Source organism: Betta splendens, chromosome 10, assembly GCF_900634795.4.
Source record: "Betta splendens chromosome 10, fBetSpl5.4, whole genome shotgun sequence".
Classification (NCBI taxonomy): Eukaryota; Metazoa; Chordata; class Actinopteri; order Anabantiformes; family Osphronemidae; genus Betta; species Betta splendens.
Genome location: NC_040890.2, coordinates 14,103,723 through 14,114,325, shown reverse-complemented (window position 1 = coordinate 14,114,325; position 10,603 = coordinate 14,103,723). Strand labels below are relative to the sequence as shown.

The following is a 10,603-nucleotide window of genomic DNA, read 5'->3' as shown; positions in this document are numbered from 1 at the left end:
CATCAACTAGACCTAATGTAAAGCAACTGTTGCTCCAGAGTTAACTTTCAAACTACTGCAGATCCTTTCGGGTACATACTGGCATTTGTTAAACATTAATTTAATTTGATTTTCAAATGTGGAATTTGACCACGGAGGCTTCAAAACGTGGATGTTTTCCCAAAAGCATAAAACAAAACAAAGTAGAAAGCTCGAGTCGTGGCAGCACAAATGGCGCTTTTAAAATTCTTTTCATTTTCCTCTTGAAATGAGTTTCTGCTCCTTCATGCCCGGAAGAAACGCAGCGTTGGCGCCTAATTCTTTCTGGACGGTGTAAATGTGGAAACTTTGAGACACGGGGAACGTGCCGTTCAGAGCTGCACCCTTCACGCCACTTCTCTGCTCAGACGCGTTTTCACCTCAGCCTTTAACTTCAGCCGTGATCATTTTAAACGTTCGCGTCCACTCAATCGCGCAGCATATTCGCCTTCAGTGTCTGACACAGTTGACTATCATTTAATGATTATTCCCAAATTAATGATATTTTACAGAATAATGATAATTCAAGGTTGTTCTGTGCTGTGTAACATTTAATTATTTAGTTTTCTGTGTTGGGACGTGCCTCGCAGGCGTTGGAATATCTCATTGGTTATAATGTGATATTCTCTAAACGGAGCATGCGCGTTGGCTTAAAATATGACTGTGTTGTAGTGCGTATACTTCTGTGACAGCAGGCCTGTGCTGTTGGAAAAGAGCAGCACACAAACACCAGCCTGAATGGTAAAAGCACATTTTCACATTTCTACGTGTATTCTGCCCAGATCTGTTAGTCAGCAGCTGTGCAGCTTATTTCAGTGCATAATTTAAAAATGGCCTACATTCATGATTATTTTTCTTACACAGTCAAACTGGCCCATGACAGCTCAGCTGTGATTTGTGGTTTTACTTGTACAGCAAAGTGTTTTTTTTTTTTTTTTATAAATAATTGTGTGTTGCCTGTCCTCAAGCCTGCACTATGTTTAACTGGCTCAGGCCACTGGTGCTATGGACAAGTTTGTGGGTTTAAAGTTAACTCACTAGTGGCCAGACACAAGTTAAAGCTTCATTCCCCTAAAACAGCAGCTGAACCAGTGAATGTACTTACTATTATATATCCAGCACTAGTGTGTGTGTGTGTGTGTGTGTGTGTGACGGTCAGTGTGTCTGCACAGTTACTGGACGGGACCGTGTCGTGGTTCTGTGGTTTGTGCTGAAACTCTAGTAGGTTTTTCGCTGTGTTTTTAGTGTAGCATGTTCCACATTGTCAGACTCTTTGCACCGTGGGTTAATGAGAAAATGAATTGCTGTGTTGTGTTGTGTGCAGCATGGGGTTTATGTGTGTGTGGGGGGGCATTTTCCACAACACTGCTGAGTTGTCTGGGTGTGCGAAGCCACAACAGCACAAAGCCTCAGGTTCTGGTCTGCATTAATACCATAATATTTCACTCAGCTAAATAACATAATAAAATAACAGCTTTCCTATGCTTCAGCATGAATGTTTACATGTAGAACATTTGCATGCGCTCAATTACAGAATACTCCGCGTACATGAGAAATATTTACACTATTTGTTATCATTTTAAATACATATCAGATGTTTGGTTTAATTTCTGTGCAAGCGATGATGACTATGATTTTGTTGTAGATACTACCGCTTTTACGCGTATAATCAATACACTCAATCTCAGTATTATGTTAGTATTTTTCATTGCTCCACATCCTTTAAGACTGTGACAACAGCAAATCGGTGTCTGCATTTCGTTGATTATAAGGTCAGTTGGGTCTTGAGTGACTTTTTGGAGTTCACCTTCATATGGCTGATGGAAAGGACTAATGACCTCTTGCTGTGATTTACTGGAGCATCTGTCTGCAAATGGACTCATCCCAAACCTGTTAATTCATCTAAATTTCATAAACCCATGGCAAGACTGCCATCCCTCATCAATTATCATATCTCAGCACACTCACTGCTAATTGCAGCAGTTGTTTAAACATACACACAAGCATAAAATGGCACAGGGATGTTTTTCTTTGTTTGTACCACATAAATTACAGGCATCAACTGCATGTCTATATGTTGTATACGTACATTTGGAGAATTTTTTTAAAATAAATCTGTGCCCGCTTAATTTTTGTAATATTTTTGAGCGGCGTTCACATTTTCACGATATACTAGACCTAATAAATTTGAATTTTAAAAAAGGATGCGCTTTGTATTTTGAGTGTGTGCGAATAGGTTTACAAATATACATTATATTACAAATATGCGTTTTATGATTTTATAAGAATTCTGTCCCACTATTGCATCAGGTTAGCTGGATTTGGAGTCTAGTCCTTAACATGATGTTAAACTGTAACTTTGGTCCTACTGACATTTGACTCCTGCTTCTTTGCAGTGAGTTGGTCCAGTTTCACTGTAATGGGAGCAACTGGAGCCATACGCATGTAAAGGCTGCTCCCTGACATAAATGTTTTGATGGTTGTGAGTGATATTTTGTTTGCAACAGTCACAAAGATTTTGTCTGGTCTGTCAAGCAACAAATGTAAATGACTAGAATCGTAAAGCTGGAGAGTTGAAGGGTCTGCAAATGTCAAAATACTGAAAAAAAAAGAAAAAAGAAAATCCACTGCAGTTATTTGAGAACAAATAGAACTAATAATATTGATGTATTGTAATGAGATTTTAAAAAATAGCAACAAACAAATGTTTAGATTATTGTCTCACAGTTGCTTGTTTCAGATTATTTATCTATTAAGATGTATCACTTTGAGATTTAAAATATCTACCCCAACTTTGGGAAATTATAAAATGTAAAACTTGCTTTGTAAATTCACACATACATTAAATAATTAAATTAGATCCATTTAGCTGAATATGTTTCTACTAGACTTACATGTGGTCTAAGAAATTAATATAACTTCTAATTTATGGAAAACTGCTTATTAGGCCACACTCTTATTAGGTTATGACCACATTAAGAGCCATTTGAACACATTAGCATATTTATTATTTAAATAATCTTGGCTCTTTAACAGCACATTACAGAATTTTACAGTATTATCTGCAGTTCTTTAATACGCCCATAGCGCACACTTCAGTCATAAAGTGCAGTTATTGCAGATGGTCTCTGTTCCTGTTTTGTCTTTTTGCTGCAGAGGAAATTCTGGAGTCATCTGGGGCGCAGGTCTGTCAGTCCTTTATGCTGTCTGAATGACAGATTGGAAACTCTCGGTCTATTTGCCTTCAACCTTCAATCATTTTCGGAAATGCATCGGGTTAAAGGTTGACAAACATGAGCGTCCATTACAATCATGACGGAATTAGGCCAGTTCTGGGCCTGTCTACTATTTTGCGGGACTTAATGTCAAGTGGGCCCCTTGCTTTGTCTCTGCCTATGATCCACCACAGGTGACGTCAGCATAACAATGTGGAAAAGGATTTTTTCACCCCCTTTTTTATTTTTTTTAAAGGATATGTTGAAAATTCTGCCAGGTACAGTCTTTGGAAATAATAGGGGTTCACTTTAAAGCTCTGAGCTCCAGACTAGAGCCCAGGTCACATTTAGTAGATTTCAATAAAGGCAACAGATAAAAGAATGTGGCTAAGGTGGTTTAGGGAGAAGAAAGTGCGTCGACAGAATCAGAGCCCAGTCAAAGCGAGGAGTCGTGCAGAAAAATGTGCTGCAGTCGAGAAGCGTGGAGAGCTTGAAGCTGCTGTCCTCACAGAACCCCAGAAGTTGATGCGAGTTTCCTAAGAACTGCGCAGCCTGTCGACTGCTGCTTGTGATGTCTCATAATTCCCGTTTTAACGTAACCGATTGTACGTATGCGCTGTCCTGCAAGACGCACGGTGTGCTTTTGATGATTCATAATTTATTTAGGCCTAATGAGAGCGTGTTTATGTGTATAAATAGTTCAGAGTGGACTGGAAGATAAAATAGTGCATCGTGTTCTTCAGTTTTCTCCAGTGACACTGCTTGATCGTGTCTCTCTTAAATATTATTTTTCCAATAAACGGATACGTTGGTGCCTCGTGCAGAGCAACTTGTTGCTATATGGAAGTTTTATTTTTTTAACATGAGACCAACAGGTACGTTTGGACAAATGCACATACTATAAAATAAAACTGCAAAGCAGCTTGAAGGCTGCGGTGCAAATTGCACGTGGCAGCGCAGTTTCAAACGTTGTTAAATACAACATCACTTCTGTTGATAATTAAAATGAGACGTTATTGTGAGATAAAGGCTTCACTCCGTTTAAAAGAGAGCTTTCAACAGGTTCTGCCCTGTGCTTGCTCCTGTGTAGTGAACTATACGGAGGCTTCACTCTTTTCCGAATTTAATCACTTTGCTTTTCTTTTTTTTATCAAATGATGCGTTTTACACGTTAACTTGTGCACTTTTCACATTCGGAGATTTAGAGATTCAGAAAAGGGGTCTTACGAGAAATTAAAAAGGCAGTAATATTTGGGAGTAACGCGGCACATTTCAAAGCATTTTCTCTGCGATATTTGAAAACGGAGTCGTGCAGCGAACGCCTGCGTGTCCCTTTTAAAACAAACCCAGCGCCTGTCAATCACAGCGCATTCCAACCAATCCCAAAGCTCCCTTTTTAAAAGCAGGTTTGCCTGCTGTGCTTTTATATTGCACCATGGCCTGTTTCGAAGCATTTTTACTACCACGGTTATTGCCACAAATCAAGAGGGCAAAGTGAACGGCATGGGACTCACACCAACTTTATCGAAATTGAGTCTGGTTCCTACTTCTGCGAAGTTCACGGCCAAGAATTTCACATGCAGATGATATACAACAGGGAAAATGGAAACAGACTTTCTAGGTGTATCCTGAGTGCTGCATGCGTTGATTTTGCAAACTCATAGCCAAACTCACAACAAAACATGACAAGCCTTTCGAGGTTTAGTGGCTGCCCTCTCTCTTGCGTCAACCCCGGGGAGAGCAATACTGAACCCAGCGTGGTGCTGCCACCTTTGGCAGGAGAGCACATGGGACACCCCACTGGCAGTTCCTTAAAACTCTGCCCCTCGCACAATTTGCGAGACTACCCCGAGACGAGGTCCGGTGCATATGTTGACCATTCGGTTCCCAATTTTTCAGACTCTGGATATCCCAGCCATCGGTTAGAGCACAGCCCTAGGGGCATTATCATTGGAGCCAATCTTTCTGGAGCCGGCATGCCACCCGTCACTGATCAACTGGCATCAAGAGCTACCCAACATGGCGGGATTGGAAGGTACCGCGACTTTCCTGGCTGCAGGGACAACAGAAGTCATGCTTTTTTCACGAGTTACCAGGAGCAGGCCCACGCCTCCACGGACCCATCTCGAGACCTGGGCAGCCAGATGATGCTGGGTCTCCCTGGCGACCTCCTCACCCGGACTCACCCCTACGGCCAAACGCTTAGCCCCAAGGGAAACCAGCAACTTGTTACACAATTCCTGGGTCTGTACAAACCCCTGAACATGGCAATCCAGCGTGGAGGAGGCGACGCGTTCTTCAGATGCTCTAAACAAACAGTGAAGCATGAACTGGTGTGCAGATGGAGTGACGGCCAAGAAGGCGCTGGGAAGCTGCCCTGCTCCAGATCCTTCGGGACCATGTATGAACTTGTCACCCATGTGACAGTGGAGCATGTCGGAGGACCTGAGCATTCTGAATATGTGTGCCACTGGGAGAACTGTGCCAGGGAGAGGAAGCCTTTCAAAGCCAAATACAAGCTGGTGAACCACGTCAGGGTCCACACAGGGGAGAAGCCCTTTCCGTGCCCCTTTCACGGCTGTGAGAAAGTTTTTGCAAGATCAGAAAATCTAAAGATCCACAAGAGGACGCACACAGGTTAGTCACTTATCTTTATACAGAATCGGAATAATAATAATAATGATTGTGTAATTGTATTTTATTTTTAAAATCGGTCAGAAATACGTTTAAACTTAACAAACGCATTTTATTATTATTATATTAGGCGTATAGAATTGGTTGAGCATTTTATTGAGCGTTATTAGTGTTATTTTTATTGTCAATAATATTTATTACTTGTTAATATTATTATACAGTTATTGTTAATATTATTATTTATTATTATTGTTATTATTATTAGGAAGAGCCCTGTATTGTAAGTGCACAGGCTGTGTCGTTACGCAGAGCTCCTCTGTTTTTTGCTGCTTGCCGTCTGTGTTCTTGGCTGATTTTGCTGGAAAGAAACATGTGTAGGCTCGATGCAGGAACCACAGATGAGTAGTAGCAGCACAGATACAAACAGAGCAGAGTCTGCAGGCCTAGTGGTTTGGGTGCCTCTCCCACTTCATTCAGGGAAATTATTAAATAAATGCCGGGACACCGGAGAGTTGTGACGTAGCCGTTACGCTGTCTCTGCCTCCCAGGGACGCGTCTCCTGCGCGCAGTAACACAGGCACAGCACATCACACCATGATGCAGTAGGAAATATAAACGGATGACCTCACTCAGCAAAAAAGAAATAAATGACAATCTGAGCACAATGAGACAAACTTCAAACAGATGATTTATTTATGGGCTTATTCTCGTTTAATTCCCGTCACTACCTTTAATGAAGCTCTGTGATATCAGCTCATAGAATGTGTTTAATTTTAATAGAATGACATTTTGGGGCTTTTTATTTTACGCCCTGACGTCAGCACAGAGTAGCGTCTTGCTTGAAAAGGCGTTAGTGCTCATTCTTATTTTATAATTATTTTCCCACGCGTCAGGGACCTGAAGTACAAACATGCTCTCGCAAAAATGTAATTAAGGGGAAATGAAGACACTTAAATTGAATATATAACAAAGAAGGGCCCGTGGAGGAAAAGACGAGCTGAAGAAGAAAAATATCTGCTTTGTGCTTCTGGTCTAAATAGTTTTCCTAATGAAAACAAAGAGAATGAAGACAGGAAAAGACGCACATGCGTAGTGCGTTAATTAGACATCACTTCTAGGAAAAATTAGATCATGAAAACTCAGACATCCATTACAATGCCGGGATATAAAATAATAATTTAAAACAAACTATTTAATTTTATTCATGAGCCCAGCTTTCATTGATAGCCCGCTACATCAGTGTGTGTAGGAGGAACAGACGCGCGCAGCTGCTGGCAATTGTGAGCTTGAACATCAATTAGCATTTTGATAGCTATAAATCACCCCATGCATGATAACTTAATTTAAATAAACCTTTACGTTTGACGTTGTAGGTTCGTCACAATGTAATTTATGTTTAACCACAGCATTGTTGCTTTACTCCGCAGACAAACCGCTTCACTTGTTGCAACCACCAGCAGCAGAACTTCACAAACTAGTGTCAAGCATGCAAATAAATGACTGAACTAAACTTTCTGCACATTTGAAATAATAAAAAGCAATAAATATAAAATAAATCGCACCCCGTGAATATTTTAAGCCCCGTTTTTGCAGAGTCACTGGAGTTCGACACTGAAATGACTGAGGCTGAATGTGCATTTGGGGTTTGTAGTGTCACTTTATGGAGTGCGCACACTTCACCCAGGCTGCACCTGTGGGTGTTTGACGGGGGAGCGCGTGCGCGGCCCCGTGAGCACACTCGTAACTCGCCGTCATCTCTCTCTTTGTGCACGTTTAGGTGAAAAACCTTTTAGATGCGAGTTCGAGGGCTGCAACCGGAGGTTCGCGAACAGCAGCGACAGAAAGAAGCACTCGCACGTGCACTCCAACGACAAACCCTACATGTGCAAGGTCAGGGGCTGCGACAAGTGCTACACCCACCCCAGCTCCCTGCGAAAGCACATGAAGCTGCACTGCAACAAGACCCACGTCCCCAAAAGCGGCGACGCGCGTCCTGGCGACGGGGGTCACGCTGCGGAGGCCAGGTCAACGCGAGTCCCGGACGGAGGCCAGATCAGCCCCCCCCACGCCCCCGCCTCATCTCAAGACGTCCCCCTGTCCCCAGAGAGTCGAGACGAGCCGACCCCCAGGTCACGTTTCCATCACACGTTTGACAGCAGTTTGGACTACTCCGCTCACAGGTCACAGCCCCTCTTGGACCCTTTGTTGTTACAAAGAGGCAGCTACAGGTCCCAGTCCTCCCAGTACCCCTGCAACCAGACAGGTCACACTTTCGCCCAAAGCCCGAGGACTTTCCCCTCCACTTCCCCTTTTCAGAAAAGCATCGTCAATGGTTGGTACACATGCCACAGCGGCGTGGACTCCTTCCCACCAAAGCATTGTAATAACATCCCGTCCCTCTGACTTTCTGTCGGGCCGAGGTGGGCGACCTACAAGTCTGGGGGCTAGTTATTAGTGTTTGGGCCCAACACTTGCATCTGTATCTCCTTTATTCTCTGTATTGTTGTGCCTGTTATATGGGATATTTTGTGACAAGTGCTGAATTAGCCGATTTGAAACCCTTTGCATTGCTAAATGTGGCGAGCTTTAATTGTTGTTGTGAGGCCTACACCACCCCGCACTGACCTGCAGAAACGTTTGCAAAGTGTATATGCCTATTTGTTTGCTGTGTTGCATAATTATTAAAGCTATATATCTTACGTGAGACAAAAGATGACAAAGGATTTAATGGGAAACGCGCGCGATTAGTCCTCTGAACGGGGCCGTTAGTGAACAGTAGAGGGACAAAGCGTTGCTGAATGTAGCCCTACGTGCATGGGTCCTCGTTGAATGTAACGTAAACGTGACGTGCGTCTGGACGTGTAGAGACGTTGTTCGTGCTTTTTCCCCCGTGCGCGTCGCGCGGTGAAACGACATCTGAAGGATCTGCGCCTCACCTTAACGCGCGAGACCTCTGAAACCTGCGCGACGAGCCTGAAGCGTGAATTTCCTTTTAATTAAAATACTGCGAGGCTCAGTAGGTTTTCTTCTCCTTCATTAGGTCCCACATTCATTACACATTCGTACTTCTGTTTGTATTATATGTATATTTCACATTTCTGTGCACAGTGTGAGCATAAACCAGTGTTCGTGATGCTATTAAAAGCGTTTAATTAGCATATCAATTCCACTGTACATAAGCCTACTGTATAATTAATTATGTATTCTATATTTTATTAAAGTGTCTATATTCTCTTTGATCAGCCATGTGTGGTTAAACCCAATCAATGCATTTCCATCATGAACTTTTTTTTTTTTTTTGCATAAAATTTATTCCTATGCGTGCATTTCCAATTTTGCGCACATGTGAGCGCCTCGCGACGTTGGTAATTGTCACGTGCGCCATCGTGTGTGTATTTGTCAGGACGTGAGCGGGTCTTCACGCACTGAGCTGAGTTCAACTAAGTTGAGCCGTAACATTGAATCAAGTCAAGATACGTAAATCTGGCGCACATTCGGTGATCAGGCTGCACACCAGCCGCTCATCTGCGAGGTTACGTTCCCTACGTGCGTCATACGAGAGTGGTTTATTTTGAGATACAGTTGTAATCAATCGCCCCACGATCACGCATCACACACATTCTCCATTTTGCTTTGTAAATATTTTCTTCAAGTCAAGTTTCCCCAATGTGATCCATGATTTTTTTTTAATTTACTTTCTGTTTCTCTCTACCACACGAACGTCTTAGCCTGAAGGGAAACAAGATGCTAACACAAGTGGAACCAAAGTCATATTTTGTTGTATATAACTGTCTTTACATACAGATAAATGGAACATTTTAAGCTGGGTCTGCGAACAGTTGCTCAGTTTTACTTTATTAACGGTAGAAGCATTATACAGGCTTATTTTTGTTAATATTCACTCCATTTATAGACTTGGTTTCAGAGTTTTGTCTTGTTTGGCCTCTTCCTCTCGCCTTCCGACATAAATGGAGCAGAAACAACTCGGTGAACAGGGGAAATGTGTTTTTGGAAGCCTTTTCTCTTAAGCCAGCTTGAACTTTTTATGACTAGTCTCGACGCAGAGCTAAGCTTCTCTGCTCTGAGCTGCATTCATAGTCAGAAGCCCCATCACTATTACTGTGGAGAAATCATCCTCGGTTCCCATCATTACTTAAATGGAGAGTGATTGAACGTGACCTGGTCATCGTACAGTTAATGGGGCGTTCACTGGCGTGTAGCTAATGATGCACAAGGCATTTGTACTGCAATAACTTGATTATTGCAGTATTGAGTCCTGACTCCACTCTTCTTAACACCTTTATTATTATGCAGTCTGAATGGGTCACAGTAATGATGATTAACACAATCCGTAGCCAGGTCTCTCACCCTGTACCTGCAGATGTTGATGTTCACACATCTGGAACGATGACACACATTCAAACCAGCTCACTAACATTTCTTTGACTGAGGTGCAACTAAGAAGCTGCAGAGGATGTGAAACGTTGGTGACCACGTTAATGTTAACACACTATGTTCTTTATAGGTTCAGAGGATGCTACTGGTTCCAGATAAAGTGAGAAAATAGACCCACAAATCTGACAATTTTGAAAAAGTTTTGTTTCGGGTCATTAATTCCACATTTGTACCAAAATAACTGACGACAAATGTCTGAGAGTTTAATTCTTTTTCTTGTATTTCTGTGAGTGTCTTTATTTAGTGAACTCATAGTGTAGGTTTTTTCCGGATGTTGCAAA

The 10,603-nt window shown here is 42.3% G+C and overlaps 1 protein-coding gene across 2 annotated transcripts in view; it reads left to right on the top strand.

Moving 5' to 3' along the window:
- The window catches only part of zic6 (zic family member 6), a 49,020-nt gene extending 39,914 nt beyond the window's left edge, over window positions 1–9,106 (top strand). The window contains exons 4-5 of one of the 2 annotated variants that reach the window (XM_029165870.3): window positions 5,133–5,870; window positions 7,645–9,106. In XM_029165870.3, the coding sequence (XP_029021703.1) occupies window positions 5,133–5,870; window positions 7,645–8,270 (1,364 nt within the window). In that variant the 3' untranslated portion in view covers window positions 8,271–9,106. Of the gene's footprint in view, window positions 1–4,140; window positions 5,871–7,644 lie in introns of those variants that run through there. The other variant, XM_029165869.3, reaches the window with a different exon arrangement.
- The last annotated feature ends 1,497 nt before the right edge of the window (window positions 9,107–10,603 follow it).